Source organism: Centruroides vittatus, unplaced genomic scaffold (genome assembly GCF_030686945.1).
Source record: "Centruroides vittatus isolate TY-2023 unplaced genomic scaffold, ASM3068694v2 contig_920, whole genome shotgun sequence".
NCBI classification, from domain to species: domain Eukaryota; kingdom Metazoa; phylum Arthropoda; class Arachnida; order Scorpiones; family Buthidae; genus Centruroides; species Centruroides vittatus.
In genome coordinates this window covers 928,038-950,227 of record NW_027122607.1, presented here as the reverse complement: position 1 = coordinate 950,227, position 22,190 = coordinate 928,038, and the positions used below count along the sequence as shown (strand labels likewise).

At 28.9% G+C, this 22,190-nt stretch overlaps 1 protein-coding gene across 2 annotated transcripts in view; it reads left to right on the top strand.

Moving 5' to 3' along the window:
- The window catches only part of LOC136984475 (lysine-specific demethylase 4A-like), a 53,392-nt gene that overhangs the window by 3,819 nt on the left and 27,383 nt on the right, over positions 1-22,190 (top strand). For both annotated transcript variants that reach the window (XM_067281474.1, XM_067281473.1), the window contains exons 3-10: positions 488-611; positions 7,040-7,274; positions 8,635-8,738; positions 8,851-8,988; positions 9,882-10,051; positions 14,202-15,450; positions 21,722-21,908; positions 22,002-22,171. In XM_067281474.1, coding sequence (XP_067137575.1) covers positions 488-611; positions 7,040-7,274; positions 8,635-8,738; positions 8,851-8,988; positions 9,882-10,051; positions 14,202-15,450; positions 21,722-21,908; positions 22,002-22,171 — 2,377 coding nt within the window. The remainder of the gene's footprint in view (positions 1-487; positions 612-7,039; positions 7,275-8,634; positions 8,739-8,850; positions 8,989-9,881; positions 10,052-14,201; positions 15,451-21,721; positions 21,909-22,001; positions 22,172-22,190) is intronic.

Sequence of the window (22,190 nt, the reverse complement as noted above, 5' to 3'; positions counted from 1 at the left end):
CAACTTATTTGATAATTTTTAAAAATACTTTAATAATACCACTATCTATTTTTAAAATTATTATGATAAATTTTGTAAAGTAAATATAATTTGTTACAAGAACAAAAACTTCTCTTTCAGACATATTAGCTATAGTAAGAAAGAATTAAAACTGTCTACTTGTATTAATGTCTGTAATTATTAATAAAAATTAAAAAAGAAAAAACTACATACATTGGAAATTTAAGAACTTTTTTAATGGCTTTATTTTAAGTATGTATTGATTAGAATAATCTTGTTAAAATTAATTTTATAAGTTAATTCTAAAACATTGATTTTTATCATTATTTTTTCTTTTGAAGAAAACTTTCTCTATTTAAGTCAATAAATCATTTTATATTTATATCTATAATAATTATGGAATTAATGTTTTATGATTTTTTGTTATTCATATTACAGAATTTTGTATTAATTGAAAATTACTAATGTTTTAATAAAACATTTGCAGATATGCTACTCCACCTCACTTTGATTATGATGATTTAGAAAGAAAGTATTGGAAGAATATTACTTATAATTCACCAATATATGGTGCTGATATTTCTGGTTCATTATATGATGAAGATGTTGAGGTTATTAAAAATTTTTTTAATATCATTTGCATAGAAAGTTTACATAAGTTATTAAATTCCTAAAACAACTGTTTTAATGGAGAAATTATCAAAAACATACTACACAGAATCCTGAGTGTTTTTTAAGCCTCCTGGCATTGTAGAAAATCAATAAATATCCATGAACTTTAGAATGATTTGTGGCTCAATGTAATGTTAATGGAATTGATGTGTGCATTTTGTTTTTTCTTTTTAATGGTGTCTCCTTAAAGTAGTAGTTTTAGGAATTATGGTTTATGGAGATTGATATTGGTTTTAATTTTTAAAGTTATAACTTATAAAATATCTAAATGTGTAAACTTGTTTAAACGTCAGAATTTATTTTAACATGTTTTTTTACACTTTTGGAAAATAAATTGGTTAAAATTACTATTAAAAAAAATATTTTCATTATTATCTATTTACTATTTAATGTAAACTTTACATAAATTAGAAGTATAATTAAAATTAAGAATTAACAGTATAGTGTGTGTTAAAATTGTGAGCTTTAGTTTTAATTGGTTTGGAAGTTTGAAGAATTTAATTTCATTATACTAAAGAATATTACAATGGAATTTCTGAAATGTAAAAAAATAGTTATACTTTCAGTTGAGAAGTTAATTTTTATAACCTTGTTCTGAATTGAAAAAATTTTTAAATTATGAGCTACTTTGGTATTTTTGCATTCACTGTCCAGTTTTCATATTGTAGCTTTTTTTAATTTTCTACTTAAAAAATGATTTTTATTTGAATCATATTGTGATTACAAACTTGAATGTGATCTACTTCCAGTTTCCTTAAGTGTTCTGTCTTTATAGATGAAAGTGAATATATATAAATCATTATTATTGAATTTCATTTACAAAAAAACATTTAAAACATCATCATCATGTCATTTTCTCCTGACTTAATTTAACCACTAAATTTTGATGTTGTTAAACAGGTTTGCAAATTTCAGTTGTGGAAATAGATTTAATGTGCTAAATTTTACATTTAGTGTATATATTCTTAATGTCTGCTAAATAAACAATTTATTTACTTTTTCATTCAAAATTACTTCCTCACTTGGATTTTAGATACCAGTGTATATGAAATACATTAAAATTGCAGTGGTGGAAGAAATATCATAATGATTTTTAAAAGTAAAAATTTAGACTAAAGATTATTTTCTTAAGTGTGAAAAAGACTAATTAGAAAAATATTAAGGGACAGATGTAGATCAAAGCTATCAAAAATGAATTTATTCAAAACAAATTAACAGTAACATTTACTAAACAACAATTTTTATAAAATGTTTTTTATGACTAAAAAAGAAATAGCTGTATTACCTGTATTATATCTTTATAGCTTAGTTTTATTATATGTTTTATAAGTAATGAAAATAACTCCAATCTCAAAAAGCACAATGAACTAACTGGATAACAGAATGTGTGTGTGTATGTATATACTATGTATATATATATATAAAACACTCAACACCATTATTAATCCAACAAAACAGATTTTTTGATCATTTAAAAGTTGATATTGTTTGCTTTGTATCTAGCGGAATCCATTATTGATTTTGGTGATTGGCTATTCTATCCAATTTTTTTTTACAAGATTTGAAATCAAAGTGCATTTTGATTTTAATAAAGGATAACATAAAGAGTAAAAGTTGTCTTCTGTGTCTAACTGTTGTGACAAATCTTGTAAAAAAATTGGATAAATAGTCAATCACCAAAATTGATAACCATTTAAGTGATCTTTATCAGGCTACAGTTAGGTGGAAAACTATAAGTTCTAAAAGAATACAAATTGAACATATGATAAAACAGCTTTTACAAATACAAAAATTGATAATTAGAACAGGAATTAGAATGTTAACAATTTTCAGAAATATAATTGTAGAATGTATAATAGTATGATTAAAAATTTAAAAACAAACATAAAGCAAATATATATAAACAAAAGTTGACCAAATAAAAAAAAATGGGGGATTATTTATCATACAGAATATAATACCAGCTTCAAGTTATGGGATTTCAAAACATGAATTCTTGGCATTGGATATACTCGTTGCACTTCGATGATTTGATACAACTAGATCTCCTAGTGGACTTATAAATTTCTAAAAAAGAAAACCTTCAATTTTTTTTAATTCCATGTTGTTCTACATAGAATGAATTACCTTCACTCCTTATCAATCAACATATGCCTAATCATATAAAGTTTTATAGAAATATTTTTTGAAAATTGTTAACATTCTAATATATGTATAAATCTTTTAACATTATCAATTTTTGTATCTGTAAAAGTTGTGTTCTTTTAGAACTTAGTTTCCAGTTGATTATAGCCTGATGAAAATCATTTAAATAATCAAAGGTGTTAGCAATAAACCAGTTTTTCTGGATAATATTGTGAGATCCATAAGCCCCCTGTTCTCCCCCTTATATTTCTTTAAGGTTAAAATTAATATATTTAATTCAATTTAAAAATTTATTTTTTAAAAATATTTATTAGAATATTTCTAGTTGACAAAACGTGTTAAAGCTAGAAGTATGTGATGACTGATAACATCGTGATGTCATTTTGCCCCCTTTGCATAGTAACTGTTAAAATTGAACATAAAAGGTCCTAATTTTTATACAGATAGTTGCTACACGATTTCTGAACTAAATTATTATATTTATTCATTTTTGAAAGGACCAGATATTTTTGAAAATGTATAAATTTGGGAAGGAGAGGATTCTACCCCCTTCCGACAGAAAGGAAGCTAGGTTCCGTTTTTGAGATCGTTATCGTCGATCTAACTTGTTGACGTCAAGTGTTTTACCCCTTTGTTTATTCCCCAAATGATGTAAGATTGAAAGGTTATGATTGGGTAAACGTCAAGAATATTAGTAAATTGTGTGCCCAAATTGGGGAGTTTGCTGAAAACTTTCGTTGCAAGAGAAAGTCATTTTGGGTTCTGCAATATAGTTAGGAGTCCGCTATACGTCTCCGTTGCAAAGACTCAGCGAGAGAAAGGTGTCTCCAATATAGACCAGGAGCTCATCGATAGTCTCCACATAAAGTTAAAGATGAAACAAGACCCATCATAAATATTTGTTTGTTGTTAAATGGAAGATAAAGATTTTACATTGTGCCATAGAAAACGTCTAGATAAATCAAATATTGAGGTATCATGATCATAGAATATTATTGTAAACTCTCTCTTGGGATAGGAATAGATAAAAGTAGTTTAAGATCCAACTAAGTATTATGTTACATTTATTCTTTTATTGTATTTCATTTTTATTTTGTTAAATTAAATATATATTTGTTATTGTTAATTTTGATTCATCTCTGACTCAGATCCATCCAGCACCTTTCAAACTTACTCGCGTCCCTCCCGCTCGTTATTCTGCGAGGTTTTAAGTGCGTTAACCCGCTAAATTCATGGTTAACTGGTGTCAGGAAAAGCTAGTTTACAGGGGCTCTTAAGCATCTCTGTTACAGGAGAATCTTCATAGATTCCTGTCCAAATAAAATCTTAAGGAAGCCATCCTGGACTTTCGAGAGGCCGATCTAGGTCGGAGCCCAGTAAGCGGTGGTCGGATTTTATTATAAATCTAGTATATTCACCCTGGCAAATCTCACAATATGATATTGAGTGTTTATGTAACTCCAATTTTAAAAAAAAAATAAACAAAAATCTGAAGCTTGCTCACATTAAATAATATTTTCTAGTACTTTTGGACAAAAGTGCCTTTCTTGGATTTCTGGATACAGATGATGATGATATTTTTAAGATTTTGGTTTACAGGAAGAACTCTTACAATTTACAGCACTGATTTACATATTAAGACTCTAAGGGTTTTTTAATGTATAAGTGGACAGTGTTTAGGTCATTCATAACTTTTAATCAATAAAGAATTTTTTAGATAAGGAATTATAAATGCTGGAGAAGATAGCTTGCAATCATGAGTTAATTAGGAGAGCATTTAGCAAACTAATGAAAATTAAAATAAAAGGAAGCAAGGGTAATGCATACAAAAAAGAAATAGATAAAATTTATCATTATGTAGGGAATTGGAGAAAAACTTCCTACAGGAAGCTGGAGTAAATGAAAAATTATACTAAGAAAACTATATATCTTATTTGGTTTAGTCAGAAATGACATGGGGAAGAGAAAAGAGAGTAGCAAGGCAGGAATATATGTTGTTTTATTAAGTGGTGATAAACAGGCTAACAGTCTTTGTGAGAGCTACAAAATAATAGCTACAAGGTAAGCTAGAGGAACACAAAAGAAATATCAGGATGGAAAAATTACTACTGTGCTGAGTCAAGAATCTTTTAGTAAAGAAAATATGCTGGTGTGTAAAAGATGCTAAAATATTTGAAATATTTTAGCACCTTTCCACTCTACCAAAGAAAGAATTTGGATGTTGAAAATAAAGCATGTATATTCATACTTTCTCTGTAACCAGATATACAGCATGGAAACGATTTCAGAGGAGAAGACTTTGAGATATAAAATGGTCAGAACTGGCTCTTATTATTAATTAAGGTGATTCTTTTGTACCTTTTTCTTGTGTCTTTCAAGACTTGTGCAAAAACCAAGGTGGAGTTTTATAGAAGGGTAAAACACATGATTCTCACATGATTTTTATGCTGTGTTATAATCATCATTTTTTAATGATATAAAAATATACTTTTTCAGAGGCTTAATAAATATTGCACATATGGAAGAATGGGAGATGTTGAGTATCTTAAACATAATAGGATGTAAACAGTCTTAGATTGTACAGCATCTAGGCATTATGTTAATAGATTTAGGTGATTAGCTCTAATAAAGCAGAATTTTTTGTTATAATGAAACTGTACTGATTGACAAAAAAGTTATGCACCAACAGAAGCCATTGGAATCAAATAAAACTTTATTAGTACAAATGTAATGACAATGGTAATAAGTGACTACAGTATCATGACAACAGGACACTTTCCTGTAGAACAATGGTATAATTTAAAGGAATCTTTTATACTTTGCAGAACTTACTCTTGTTTGGATACATGTGTGATACAATCAGGAATATACACATACAGGCATTATATGCTATCCTGCAATGGATTTGCCCACATGTTGCAACTGCTACTCCAGATCTCTGTCATAGATGGCTAAAGCTGTTCTCATCTGGTCCTACAAATGCTTGATGGGTGATAAATCTGAAGACCAAACAGGACGACAAATTGTGGCAATGTGATTGAGACATATTTGGAAAACCCTAGCTGTAGTATGTGTGAGCATTATTTTGCTGGAAAATAAATGGCTTCCAGCCCTGCCATAAAAGACACACAAAGGTGCAGGATTTCCTGCTGTGCTGTCAATCTCTCTTGTACCACCACTAGGGAGGACCAACTGTCATACAAGATGGTTTTCTAGACTACCATGCCATCAGTGGTGGCAGTGTTCTATTCAACAGTAAAGGCAGAATTGAAGCACTCACCAGTGATCTCCACACTCTAACATGGTGATTGTCAGTTCCCAAACAGAAGCAGGATTTATTGCTAAAGATGATACATTGTTAGTCAGTATCAGTCTCTGCTTCTATCATGGCATAATTGCAAGCAAAGCTAATGATGGAATGCTAGAGGTAGGATGTGTAGCAGTCACCATGTAGCAAATTTGCCTGTGCTAGTCATCCACCAAAAGTACAGGAAGAGAGAAAGTTCTGTAAAAAACTTCCATCTGTCTCTGGATGCTGCTGCTTTAGCTCTTGGTCATCTCTGCAGGTGGTCTATCTGAGGCATTTAGGGCCTTTCCACTACTTATATGTGCATTCACATATCAATTGCTCAGTCAGGTCAGAATGCCCAGATGGTAAGCAGTTCAGCACAATGGTCATCCTGCTTTCCACAACTAGATGATGCAGCCTTTTTCAAACTCCATCAGCTGCGTGTAATGTCTTTGACTAAATATATGCCTAGCATTCAGACTTCCAAATAGCAGATAGACTGAAAATTTTGAATACAGTGGATCTCTGTGAGTCTTTTTATAGGATACTGGAGTAACAGTATTCTGGTGGCATTTTCTGACATGTAATTGAATCACAACTGTAATCGTTTAATTTCTATCTGGGACATAGCTGTATGCTGGGTTTTGCAGTGATTGGACAGTTACTGCAAAACCCAGCATACAGCTATGTCTCAGATAGGTATGATTCACAAAAATACACAGAAAACTTCTAAAAAGACAATATATAAAAATGTTTCTGTTTTGCCTTCTGTTCATATTTCAGGAAAATAATATTATTATAACATTTTAATATGTTGTTTTTTGGAAGTTTTTTGTGAATTTTTCAAAATGTAAACTTTCATTCTCTTGACAATTTTATCAATATTAATTTAAGTTGTTTAATATAAAATTAATTATATGAATTTGTGAATAGGATTTTAACATAAATCATCTGAATACTATCTTGGATCTTGTCAATAAAAAATATGGTATTCGAATTGAAGGAGTTAATACTGCATATTTATACTTTGGAATGTGGAAGACAACATTTGCTTGGCATACAGAAGATATGGATCTTTACAGTATCAATTACTTACATTTTGGAGCTCCAAAATCTTGGTATGCCATACCACCTGAACATGGACGTCGTCTGGAAAGATTGGCTGCAGGTATGTTGCAAACTATAGATATAGTTTTAGTAAAGTATCAATAGAAAAAAAAATCTTGTAAAGAATTTAATCAAAATATTTATATATGGTGATAGATTTTGAATTAAATATGTTTTAAGAACCGAAAGTTAACAATTGTCCACAATGAGAGAAAATCAAGACACAATTAAAATAACTTTCATAATTAATACTGTTTTTTACAGCATAAGATGTAAAACTCTCTGATTGTCTATAGCAGTGTTTCCCAATTATGGCAAATTTACTTTTTAAGGTCAAAATAATTTTTGGTGTAAAATTTTAATTGTAGACCAAGAGAGTTTTGTAACTTTTTGGCTAATTATTTTCTTTATTTTAATGTTATAATGTACTAAAAATAGGTGAATGAATCATTCAAGATATTTTGAATGATTTCAATAATCAGATAGTTGATTATTTTTGAATGAATTCATCTCTAATCGAAATTATTTTTTTAGGTAAATAGAATCTTTGTAAATGAAATGTAAAAACTTTCATTTTCTTCCATTAGATATTCTGAAATCAATTGAAATAATTGAAGAATCACTTTTTCCTTAAAAATGAAAGATTCTTTTAGCCTGATTCCTGAGACAGCTCTCAATCCTTAGAAGATAATCTTTTTCTAAAACTAGTGATGGATTTAATTGAATGATTTGAATAATTGAATAAAAATTTGAATGAATCATTCAAATCTGTAAAATTTCTTTTTGCACTTAAACTCTTGCACTTTCTTAGATGTTTAAATCTAAAATGTTGTAAATAATTTCATATTTTTATGCTTATGATGGAAAACACAAAGTCTAATAAAATTTTTGAAATTATTTGCAATGATAATATAATGCTTGATGTAGACAATTAAAACATTACATCAAAAGATTGTCAGATTAATAAATTATGTTACAATAGCATCTTTAAACCCTCATTTGTGATTATTTCAATTATTAATAAATTATAAATTGGTTGTCGTGACTATAAATGTATCTTAAGAATATAATAATCTAAATTAACATTAGATGATGAGATTATAAAGCCTATATTATTACATTGTTTCAATATCATTTATTATTTTCATTAGATAGTGGAATTTCTTAATGCAGTGCAACAAGAAAATATATGTATATATTTTAAATTAATTTTTCATGTATTCTAATAATAATTAACATGTTCAATGAAAAGTTGAATGAAAATTTATTTTTCTTATTACAATGCTATAATAATTTGCCAAAGAGAAGATTTCCCTCTTAAATTGTATGTTTTAATTCAGACAATGCCACTATTATTGCCTCTCATAATGCATATTTTGAATCAATATGTTTCTTATATAAATAAATTTTTTGTTTTATAGGATTTTTTCCTGGTAGTTACCAAGCATGTTCTGCATTTTTGAGACATAAAATGACACTTATTTCTCCTCAAGTGTTAAAACAATACTCCATTCCATTTAATAAGGTAATAATTGTTGTTTTAATTAATTTAGAAAAGTTTTATAATTGATAGTTTAATATTCCAAAAATAGACAGACACATTTTAAATATGACTAATCATACACTAAATGATCTAGATAACTCAAGAACCTGGAGAATTCATGATTACATTTCCATATGGATATCATGCTGGTTATAATCATGGTTTCAATTGTGCTGAATCAACCAATTTTGGAATGCCACGCTGGATTGAATATGGAAAGCGATCTTTACAGGTGAATTAATTTTTACACCTATTACCTTAGTTCCCACATATTAAATAAAACATCTGAGGGGGTTAAGCGGTGAGCTTGACCCTACTTTATTGGCTTCTCTGTCTTAGAATGGCTGTAGGAGGGCAAAATCGAGTGGGAGGGGGGGTGAGGTTGTGTAACAAAACCCCATCTCATTCCATCTCACCCTGTCGACCCCATCTCACCTCCTCTCCACTCGCGTAATGCGTAACAAAACGTAACAGCCATCCTTGACAAGTGAGTAGGTCAACGACCTGTTGCTGGAAGGGGCAGTCAGACTTCCTCCGACACTCTCCCGGGCTCACATTATTTTAATTAATTTATTTAGTATTAATTTAGTTTTAGTTCTTGTAATTATTTTTTAAAATAATTATTAGTTTATTATTATTTTATTTAATTTTGTCTGCATTTTTTGAACTCTATTACAATTTTTTAAATTAATTGCAACTCTTTTTTTATTTTGCGATGTAACTATTGAAATTGTTTGTGTTGTTTCGCACAAAAGTTAATCTAATTTAAATTTATTTGAATTATTTTAGTCATTTCATTAATTTTTGCTTTATAAATTTGCCTGCTTTTTAAAAAATTTTAATTTTAAGTGAGTTAACATTTAAATGAACTATTGGGCTACCTAGTTGTAATATAATAAATTTTTATTGTGTTTTAAAACATTACTGTAATGTAAATGAAGAATGATACAAATAATAATGAAAGGATTAATAACAGAAATTCAGATATTGAATTCTGTTTATAAAATGTATTAAAAAAATTGATTGTTTTTTAAAATTATGTATTTGTTGTTAAAAATATTTTTTTAATCATAAACTATAGACTTCTTAATGTGTTAATACTCTTTATTTATTTCTTTATTACAGTGCATGTGCAGAAAAGATTGTGTTAAAATTAGCATGGATGTTTTTGTTAGAACTTTTCAGCCAGATCGATATGAAATGTGGAAACAAGGTAAAGATATTGGATCTCATCCTGAATATCCTTCTCGGTGTTCAGCTGCACCTCCTCCTGTGAAAATTGAATCTGATGAAAAGTAAGTTTATGTGTGTGTTTGTGTATTTTTGTGCATATTATATTGTACATATTTGCAGTATAATACAGTGAAGAAAAAGCATAATACAATAGGGTTTTATTTAACTGAGACCCATTTTATTGATCTGCATTATTCAAGGTGAATTGCAAACGAGTTTTTATGTCATGTAGCACAGTACAGTTTATTTCACTTGACTAGGGAATGCATGGTATTTTACAAACGATTCAAGCTATTTAAATAAAAATTTATTATGCTGACTTTTTACAACAATCCAAATTTTCAAAAGATTAAAGAAATTTTAATCATAATTGTATATTTAGATTTGCTTTAATAAATACTTTTGTAAATAAATGTTTCATAAAACTTGTCATGTTCAATAAATATAGAATTATGTATTTAATTCTATATTCTAGTATTAAATATAGAAGTATAGAGTATGTCATCAATATAGTAATGTATGTTAGTGTATTAAAATCCAGTTTATGTAGTAATTTACCAAAAATTCAGTATTATCAGAGTTTTCAATTACCTGAGATATCCTTGGTTTACTATGTATTAAATAATTGGGACTTTACTGTAATAATTATTTTATTAAAAATAATTTTTAATATTATTTTAATTAAATTAGACCAATTAAAGTACATTGGAAGTGAAACATTGCTTATTCATATTTGTTGTTATTCATCTTGAAATTAACAAATATAATTGTTTGTATTTCTGCTTCATTTATTACATTAATTATGAGTAGACACAGGAATTTTACATGCAGGCACACTAAATAACATTTGTACACATTGTAGGCAAATCATAAGTTTCATGCAGCTGGAATGTTGGACATATTTTTGGGGGTTAGTTTCACATATTTTGAATGCAATTTATGTTTAGGCACATTTTATGTCTTTAAATGCAACGTTTAGTTTTTACACCTAGAATGAATTGGATACTACATTTATTTACTTACTTATAGATAATTAATAATTTATTTATTAATTAATAAAAAAAAACTGTCTAAAATCACTAACATCCAAAATATCTGTTCTGTAAATTGAGAAAAACCTTTCAATTTGGCAACATACCAATGTTTCTCTCTCATTAAGTGTGCTTCCCATGTAGGTGACTGTAGTTTAATTGTGCAGTCTGGACATATAAAAATGAAACTATAGGAAAAGTAAAGAAATTAAAGCTTCAAAAGTTAACTAAAGAACTTTTGGAAGAATACTTAGATACAGATGGAACTATTTTAATACTTAGCTATTGTAAGAAGTGAATTCAAGTTGATGAGAAACTGGTGAAAAGACTTGTGTAAAATCAAACTCGTAAAAAGAATAAGGAACTTAAAACTTGAGACCAGAACAGATGAAAAGTTTATTCATAATGAAGCATTCAACACTGCTTCAAAATGTCACTACAAATTTTGAGTTTCATTGTGACCTTTATTAGAAGCTAGAATTCCTTTAGAGATAGATGGTTTACAGCATTTAGTTTTTTTGCAACATATGCATTATTTCTTATTTTCTTTTGCTGATTCTGCTACTTTCTCATCCAATAATTTTGATTTTAATGCCATTTAAACCTTGCTATTTTACTTTAGTAAGTTTAATTTCCATAAAAAATTTTTGAAAAATATATCGACAAAAAATTTCACATGAAAGCACATTATGGAAAATGAACATAGAGATATAATGCAACTACTTTAAAAATAAAAGAATTATTGGTGAATCACCTGTTGCATTTATTGTGGATTTAACAAACAACTAGCAGGAACCATTGGGTTTTATTCAATTAAAATACAATGAGCTCATTTAAAATTTGACATTCTACATAAAAATTTTCGGTACAGCAAGTGTTTTTTTTGGGGGGCTGTTTGCAGGTAATTTGTGTCCACCTGTTCTCTGGTACAATGAGGCTCCTCTCAATAGCTAATTTTAATTTTGCATACGGCTCCCAGGCTGGCAATATGGCATTCCTAAAGGCAACCAACTTCAAATTGTGGGATTTTGAATTAACAGTTAGTTATAGTTAGAGTATAGTTGGCCTGCCTACTTCATGGCAATCTCATTGGCTGTTATAAAACTCTTAACCTACCAACACTCACATGTTTAAATTTATTCTTCTTTTAGTTAGTAGATTTGTTAAGAAATCCATCAATTAGCATTATGTAATGAATTGGATGGTTAGAATTTTTGGTCTCATCATGAAGTAATAGTAAAATAAAAACAGAGATTGATGCTAAAAGTCGATAGATGATGCTGTGGTCAATATTGACAAAATTAATTTATTGAAAAAAAAAAAAATGAAAAATGTTTTTTAATTAATATGTAATTAGCAAACAAAGCAGGAATTCGCAGAAATGGTGAATAACAGGTTGTTCAAATGGTTAAGAAAAACTAAATTGCTAGATGATATGCAAGTGTGGCTGACATGTTTGTGGCTTGCCTTTCCATAGACTTAACATTGTATCTTTGCTACTCCATCACATCTGAACTATTGCACATTTCTCAAATCTTTCTTCAACAGCACCATTTACAGCATAAGAGCTTTAATTCGATATCTGAACTGAACTTTTAGCCCTAACTCTTTATTCAAATGAAGTCTTACAGTCTCTCTTTAAATTTATATATATATTAGGGTTAATTAAGATAAATAGCTTGCTTTGTGATAAAATTTATTAATTATATGGGGAGAATAATTCAAAAAAATAAAAGGCGGAAGATTAACTAAATTGACTGTTCGTAATGGTCAAAACAACAGCGAACAATGTTGTTATAAACACTTAATCTTAACTCTTTAAACTCTGAAAATTTCTTCTTACCATGTACCTGAACATGAAATTGTTTTTACCCATAAGGCTATGCTTTAGTGGTGGGGAATGGTTCATTCTTCTTCTCAGTAGTAGAAAAGTTCAAATTTGTTTTACATGAGAGAATGGCATGCAGAAAAAATCAGAATTGACTTGCTATTATTTGTGTAGTTGTTTCCTAATAATATACTTTTAATCATATTTGCTGTTTTATGATATTAAAAGACACTTATTTTATGCTTTTTATTTGAAATAAAATTTTATAGGGAGCAGTCATTTCTATACAGCAAACTAATTCACACAATTTACTCTTTGTTAGCAATTCCTTTATGTTTTTATTAAGGTGTGAAATCGGGGGGTGCCGAATAAGTCGAATCTATTTACTATTGTCATATGAGTGATTTTTCTCTTCTGTTTAGAATAATTTACATTTCCATAGTGTGTATATGTGTACACACACAGACACACACAATTTTTTTACTTTTCTTGCTCTGTTATATATAACAGAAGGAAAGTATGGCAATTAGTGAAAAAAATCACCCCTCAAGATTTTTACATTTTTGGACTTGGGGTCTTGAAACGTCAAGAAATGTAAAAAAAATTCAGGAGTTTTTTGTGAGGGGCACAATTTTGTTCACCCTCTTTGAATCTTAATAACTCTTGTCTTTTGTTGAAAATTGCTGAAATTTTGCAGCGAGGTTTATGTATTAAGACAGATTTATTCTATTAAATTTTGGTAGATAAAGATAAACAGGGTGGTGAGATAAAGGGGAGTCATGTATCATATCTCCAGTAAGGTTGGACATTTTGTCATTCAAGCATGCTTGGATGATAAAATGTCAAAACGCAATTGAAAATTATTTTAAAAGGATTGATGAATAATTTGAGTTTGATGATTTACTAATATCATACAAATAAACAATGTTTTCTTTCCTAATGATTAAACCATGGAATTCACCTTCCTTTCCAAGATCCAATGATCTCCTTAATCCATTACTATTCCTATCCCATATGTGTTGGATTACCAAGATTGTATTGTGTTAAAATTTTACAAGTTAGAGTTGTAAGAGCAGAAGAGATTGTTTTAACCTGAAAAATGTATGACTTTATAATTTTTCTTTTTTAATAGCAGATATGTTTGAAGGTTTATTAACAATGATTTGTTGTTTTTGAATGAACAAAAAAAAAAATCATTGTTAATGAATCTTCACATTTGAAAGACAATTAAATAACTTTAAAATTAAAGAAATTTTCATTTTATAAATTTTGAATAATTTAGCTAATAACATTAAAACAATTATTTTCTACAGAAAATTAGATATTAAATTAATGTTTGATTTTATTTTTTAGAGATGGGAGGAGAAAATATAAAACAGAAGCTATTGCAAATACTACTGTTTCAAAAAGACATCCAATTTCACATATTCAAAATAAAAAAGAGAAAAAAGGAAGTAAACAGAAATGTGAAAGTGAAATTGATCAAGAAAAAGAAAAACAAAAGACCAAACTTGACAATGATATTAATTTGAAACCAAAGAGAAAAAAGAGACTGAAATTAGATAAATGTAAAACTAATGCTGATAAAGTTAAAGAGAAGAAGCATAAAAAGAAATTGAATGAGACTGGAAGACCAAAAAAAGTTAAGTGTTCAAGTTCATTATTGGGAAAGAGTAATTCTTTGCAAAAATTTCCAAAATCACGTGATATATCAAAATTTAAAACAGTTTCAGATATGTGGTTGTGTGAGAAATCAATTTTGAATAAGTTGAATTCTTCTGAAGTGAAATGTAATACATCGTCTCACGATAATAAAAATACAAAATCTTCAGTGATGGAATTTAGATTAGGAAATCTAATTGATAAAGAGATTCAAAATTCATTTATAAATAGTAATGGAAATTCTGTTAATTATTCTGAATCATCTACGTTGCAAGATACTGTTAAAAAGTTACAGTTGCATTTATCAAATGGAAAATCTGTGCCCTATGTTGCAAATACCATAGCAAATACCAATTCAGTGTCAAAAACAAATTTAATCAAAACTGATGTGTCAACAGTAAATTATTCATCACAATCTTATATGCCACAAACAGTGTTATCCTTCCATCAGTATGCAAAATTATCACAAACTCAGTTTTGTAATACTGTGGTACCTGAAGAAACTAAAAACAAACATCAAAAATCCATGATTTTATTGCCATTTGGAATTGTAAATAGTTCAGATAACAGTTCACCAGTTATTTTAACTACTAGTAATGCAAATAAAGAAGTAGCAATTAGTGTTTTGACTCAATCACAAAAAAATGTAAATTCTGTTCTCAACTCATCTGACAGTGTTTTTACAAATCAGTCTAAAGTGCCATTGCTGCATCACACAAAAACTGTATCAATGGAATCTTCCCAATTTATTTCTCAACAACCTGTTCCATTTTTATCTCAGTCATCATCAATGGCTCAGGTTATTAAGTCATTATTAGAGAAAAAATTAGAAGTGCCTCATTCCCAAAATTGTTCAAGGCCAAACAGTCCAACTCTCTCGGAATATACAATGAAGAATAGGGAAACTGTAATTGTTAAAAATCCACAAGCATTACCTCAGGTAAATTTTCTAATCTAAATATATAGTAGTTATTATTATTATTATTATTATTATTATAAACACTTCAGAATTATCTGATGTAAAACTTTAAGAAATTATAATTGCATTTTACAGTAAAACCTGTCTAAAACAAAACCCGAATAAAATGGAAACCTGTCAAAACTGAAAAATTCTTAGGAACAGAGCAATTTTTATGTTAAATCTTATTATAAGCTAGAAAATTGTCCAACAGAAATGAAAAAGGTTTTTGGGTATAAAGAATATAACTTAATCTGAATAGAGCAGAAAATTAGATTTCACTTGTAGACAAATAAGTAAAGTGTTTCCAGGTGCAATGGTCATTGCAGGGCATAACAAATTGTTTATATTCTCAGGACTATTTCAAACCTTTTAAAGAAATGAAAGTCACTTGACAAGGGGACACTCAGACATAGTTTTTGTTGAAATTAACCAGTAGAGAATCAAATACTTTGACTTTTTTCCCTCTATGGACAAAAAGAGGATTTTTTTTTTTAACAAGCCCATTGTCGATTTAGCCAAGCCCACAAAATGTACTACGACAGAGCCATAATCACAGATAAAACAATTTACAGACCAGACATCACACTCATTGACAAACAGAATAAAATCACATACATTATAGATATGTCTATTCCAAACACTCACAATATACAAAACACATGAACTGAAAAAATCAGCAAGTACTCAGAACTTGCCCAGGAAATAAGACATCTGTAGAGGATGGATAGGATACTTATTGTACCTGTTGTTCTCTCCTCTACAGGTGTCATACCACACACATTACACTAGCCTGGAAACATTAGAGTTGAATAGAAACACATACATCACATTACAGAAGGTCACTATATTAAATACATGTCATATTGTTAGGAAATTCCTGAATACAGACACACACACACTGACACAGTTTTTTAATTTTTGTTTTGTTTTGGTTACTATGCCTTGACTCTGGTCTGTCATAGTACACAGCCATTGGTGTTAACCGAGTATATCTCACTTAACCCAACATAATAATAATAATAATAATAAATATGATAGAAATAAAAAAGGTTGGGGTGTGAAAAATGTATAATTTAGAATTAATTCAAATAAAAATTATCATGCTAACCTCCTGTATAACATGTGCCACATTGCTGGAAGGCCAAGCATTCATTACACAAACTAAGCATTGTTACGTAAAATGACTCCCATATGAAAATGATCCTGCAATCTGAGCACTGTTGAAGTAGAGAACACCAAGCTCAGATCACAGGATCATTTTCATATGAGAGTTGCTTTACATAATTACACTTAGTTTGTGTAATGAACCATCACTTCACCTTTTGGCAATATGGCGCATGTTATACAGGAGGTTAGCATGATAATTTTCATTTGAAATAATTCTAAATTATGCATTTTTCACACCTCAATTTTTTTTATTTCTATCATATTTATTATTATTGTTTTTTCAATGTATTGACATATCCTATGGAATACATTTTAAATTTGCCATTTGGAACACTTTAACATATATTTTAAATTGTAAGGTTTCATTATTCTATACCTGAAGAAGACAATGTGTAAAGTTTGTCGAAAGTACTTATAGTATTGTTTCAAGTAAAAAGTAATAATGCTGATAGACAGTACAGTAGACCCCCTATAACATGGTAGATACATTCCGTGTTATATGAATTCTGTGTTGTACGAGTCACTTAAATACATGAGCCAATCACAGCGCAGCACGTGTTCAGTTTAGGGGCTATGGCTGTTTGAAAGGTTTCTTCCATAAAATGAACTGGTTCTAGACTAATTTGACTCAACATTTCCAATACATGAATAATTTTTGCGAATAATCCATATAAACTATGCTATAAACAAAAAATTGTAGGATTACTTACCGAGTGTGTATCGTTCGACGACGCCATTGCTTAAGTTTGTTTTCGTCGCAGAGCGGCTCATTGAATGGCGGGTGCATGTTTCCTGATAAGTTATTTTCCTGCGAAAAATTCGCTGAACTTTAGAGACATCATTAATATAAATATAAGTTTTACGGCTGTTAGATAATAAATGGTTTTTAGTAGGTCCTCTGCTCGTTTAAACTCAATGGTTTGTGCAATGTCCGCTATTGGTCCAGATTTGACCAATCCTGTCGCGACATGAGTCGGTGATGACGTTTTACCATGTTATATGAGTCTCTTTTAGTGTGTTATATGAAGGCGATCGCAATTTTTTTGCCGTGTTATATGAGCCTGTGTTATAGGGGGGGTCTACTGTATTAACATTTTTTAAAAAGTTTTTGGCATTACAAGTAGCAATTTTGAAGCATATTTAGCTTTTCTTAGATAAATATACAATACACTTTAAACTTTACACTTTGAATATAGTTTGTTTATTAATAATTGCCGTTCAAAAATATATACTGTTCATTACTTATCTAATGTATATTTCAAAATATTTTTGAATGTGATAGGACTATACTTGTTTTGCACACATCATAGTTTTCAAGATCACTTGGTATGTTTAATCCACAGCGAGAACAAAACATAGTTATTTTATTTCAAAAGGTTCAAAAATAACTTGCAGATAACAAAAAATTTCATACTTTATATATCTTGTAACTAAAAGTAACTTATTTTTGTATTTCTCTCCTTCATTTTTCTAATTCATTTGTATTTTTCTGTAAAATTTTTAGTGTAATTTTTTTATGTGTAATTTATTAAATATAATTTATTAATTTGTATTGTTCTGAAAAATTTTGTTTATTTTCTTGTCAGAATTTTGTGTTTAACTAGCATTCATTCAAAATTATAAGAAAATTAGATAGGAACTCAGCATTATAAATTCCTTTAAAAATAAAGAATATTTGTATTTCAAGTGTGAGATAAGCAGGGGGTCAGGGGTTAATCTCTTCCTGACCACTTAATCTGCATGGGCTGGTAAAGCCCAACCTCGGTGTCATTGGATGGCTAGGAAGGCAAAACGTGAGTGGGGAGGTGCATCGGTAAGTTGGCAGGTGTCCTTAGATTGACAAGAGACAGATCTTAACATAACAACAGTGTTTATTCTATAACTAAAGGTAGGATATACAGGTTAAATATATGTGGTTTAAATAGGCGATTAAATACAGGTACAAATACTCCTATCGGGAGGAGAGCCAAATAGTTCTACATTGCTCACGAAACGCGTGCTCATTCTATTTCTAAGGGTTTGCTTGCGGAGAGAGTTTACAAGTTTCTAGCCCCCTAAATACCTCTCTTATGTGTAGCGGAGAGTCGATTCGACGAACTTTGATGTATGGAAGGGTCGTTGTCGTGGATATTCTTCCAACGGGTTTCTTCTCTTTTTCTTGGGTCCGGTCCAACGTATGGAGGCCCGGGAGACGAGATGCGCATGATGTCCTGATATGACTTCCCGTTGAATCACTCTCCTCGGGTTCCGGCGACTCTCACTTTTTATCTCCTTAATGTGAGAAAGGGGGTCACATGACTGTCAAAAGTTGACACAACAGTGCTGAGTTGAAACTTACATGTCAATTTTCCCATCAGATTCTTATCAAAACGGTGATGATGATCTAATTCAGTGGTTCCCAACCTTTTCTAGGACGCGGAACACTTTTGTGAGCAATTTTCTGTAGCGGAACACTTACTTAAGTTAATATGAAATACATAAGCTTGTCATCAGTTATTTTATTAGAATTGAGCAGTTATAATTCAAAATCTCTACTCATATTATTAACGCCAATTCTAAGACAGGAAAAAATATATCTAAATAACTTTAATGGGAAACTTGTGCCTGATGTTTTTTACATATTTCATTCAGTTTTTATCGTTGTCTTTATCTTATTCGAAACAGTAGTACACTCCATAAGTACGAGTCATACATATATATTAAAGTTTATGAAAATTTTATGATTTTAATTTTTTGATATTCGGCGGCTCGAATACGATGTACACTTTCCAATTTGCGACTAAATCTGCGGAACACTTGGGAGATGCTTATGGAACACCGGTTGGGAACCACTGATCTAATTTCTCATCTGGCGCGTTCTTCCATCAGATTTGTTACAATTTCCGACAAATTGGAAGTTTCGTCAAATGCGTAAATTTGCGGCTTTCACACAAGTAATTTCTTTGGAAGAAAGAGATGGAAAGAAAATAGGCTATATTATCTAAAAATGAATGATAAAATATAATTATTTTCATGTTATATAAGATTTCTGATTGATTTCATAAAACTTATTGTATTGTTACATTGCAGTGTTGCTGAAATTAGTGTTAATTTCAAATATAAAACAATTTGTTGTGGTTTTTTAATGGTAATTTTAAAATACTATGTAGAAATGAAAGAAGGAAGAATTATTGTTAAGAATGTTATTGGAAAATTTGTAGAACAATTTTTATTAAAATTAAATCTTTTTTGCAGGACTATGTATGTGTGTTTGAAATGTAGTTAATCATATTATCTGAATTATGGATTAATTTTTGTAAAAAGCTTTTTCACATTTACTAAAATAAATTAATAAAGATATTGTGTACAGTTTCTTAGTAAAAATTCAAACTTGTAAAAGACTTAATTTTTATTTTATTTAGACAATTGATAATTGAAGTAGAATAAAATAATTTTATCATGGTTTCAAGTATTTTAAAAATTATGATTTTAACCAAATTTTGTATTAATAAATGAATAATAATTTATAATAAAAATAATGTGTGTTTATATCATTATGTATGGTGTTGCTATTAATGACTTAATGTTAATCAACAATTAGAGCAAAACTGGGTAGAAAGAGAGAAAAAGCTTTTAATATTGCTGAATAAAATAAATATTTTCAATTACTTTGAATACAGGTACTCCTCACTTTACGACCTATCTGCTTAACGCGACCACTCGCACTTACGACCAATCGAGTTTCGACCTGCAATTCGAGGAATCCCCTTCATCGGCTTGAGTGTCGATCAGTGGCGAATGGTGACATGCACACTAAGCGTACTATAATAGTCTTTTTATGAATAAATTTGAAGTTTGTTGCATAATTTGTATAATTTTACAACGATCTTATATTCCTGGTGCAAGCTCCTCGCTTATCGACTAATTCACTTAACGACGTAATCGTCGGAACGGAACTCGGTCGTAAAGTGAGGAGTACCTGTAATTATATTTAAACTGATTATGGCTAGTGAAAGTGGCTGCTCAAAATAGTCAAAATGTTTTTGATTGTTTTATGCTGTATATTGAAAGCATTTTGGTTTATTTGAGATCACATAAAAATGATTTTTTTTAAATTTAAAAATTTACTTTTAAAATAAGCTGAATTGATAAATGAAATAGAACCACCTACAAATCATTAATAGTTGTATTCTCATCATTAGATGCCACAAAGGTATTTACAACTAACTATCAAATCCATTTGATTTTAGTATGTTTTCTGTATTAATTAAATAATTTTAAGCTTCTAGGGCTCAGAAATATTTACCGATTAAGGAAAAAATATATTAATTGTATAATTACAATGCTTCATTATTTTCATTTAAAATAAAGTTTATGAATGCTTGTTTGAAATTAATATCTTTTATTTGAAATGAAGTAAATAAAATTCCTAAGTCTTTAAATTGTTCTTATTTGAAGTACAGAATGTCTATAGCTAAATTAACTTATTTTATTTGCTTTTAGTGATGCATTATTATTCATTTGATATTTTCAGATTGTCCTTTATTGTCTATTTTTTCTATATACATTAATTAATAATTGAATAATTTTTTAATAAATGCATTTAAATTGCTTTCACGCAAATTAGTTGGATACTCATTCCATCGCTAATGTACACTGTTAGAATACATTAACAATGATGAAAATATTCAATAATCAACTTGTACGAGTATAAAGCACTTATATTAACCCACGTGTACTTAATTTATACCAACTAGCAACAGTAGCATACAAAGAAATACATCCAATTGTCATTTCAGGAGCTTTTTCTTTTCAATGTACAAACTTTAATTTTAAATTAGTTCTACAAGTTTTGTATGAATTTTGATGAAGATAACATTTTCCTGTTAATTGTAAATGGTTGCGTAAGTGTCTGGACAATTATTTGTGACTACCTGAAGTGAAGTACAAATTTATGTATATAATATATATGTATCATAGTGTGTGTCTGTGTAGTAAAAATATAAATCTAGTTTAATTATATCATTTTTAAAAAATTAATAATTTATTTGCTTTACAGTAAAACATTCAAAGATGTATTAAATTATCTTATTTAAATTTCCAGTTATTGCATAATTATACCTTGCCAACTTCAAAAATACATTTAGAAGAGAAAAATGTTGTTGAATTGGATATAATAAACAAAAAAGAATTAGAAAATAATTCTAATCTTAAGAAAAAGAAAGTTTTTGGAAAAAAGCGTAATTCAATAAGATCAAATTCTCAAGCTATTAAAACTGAGGAATTAAATGGTGAGATTAATATGTTAGATAATACACAATTTAAAAATGGAAGTTTTCTCTTAATTAATCTTAATAATCATTTATTTTGAAATATTTGTTTAGATCAAATGCCTTTTGTGCTGGAAAAAAAGAATTTAGATGAATGGGCGAAGCCAGTTTTTGATCTTTGGCAATGTCAACAGCATAATTTTAAAGCTGAAAAAAATTTTAATAGTCACTGTTCAAATGTTGAACCTCATTGTTCAATATGTATAGTATTTAAGGCTTTAAGAGTGAGTAATCAATTTGTTT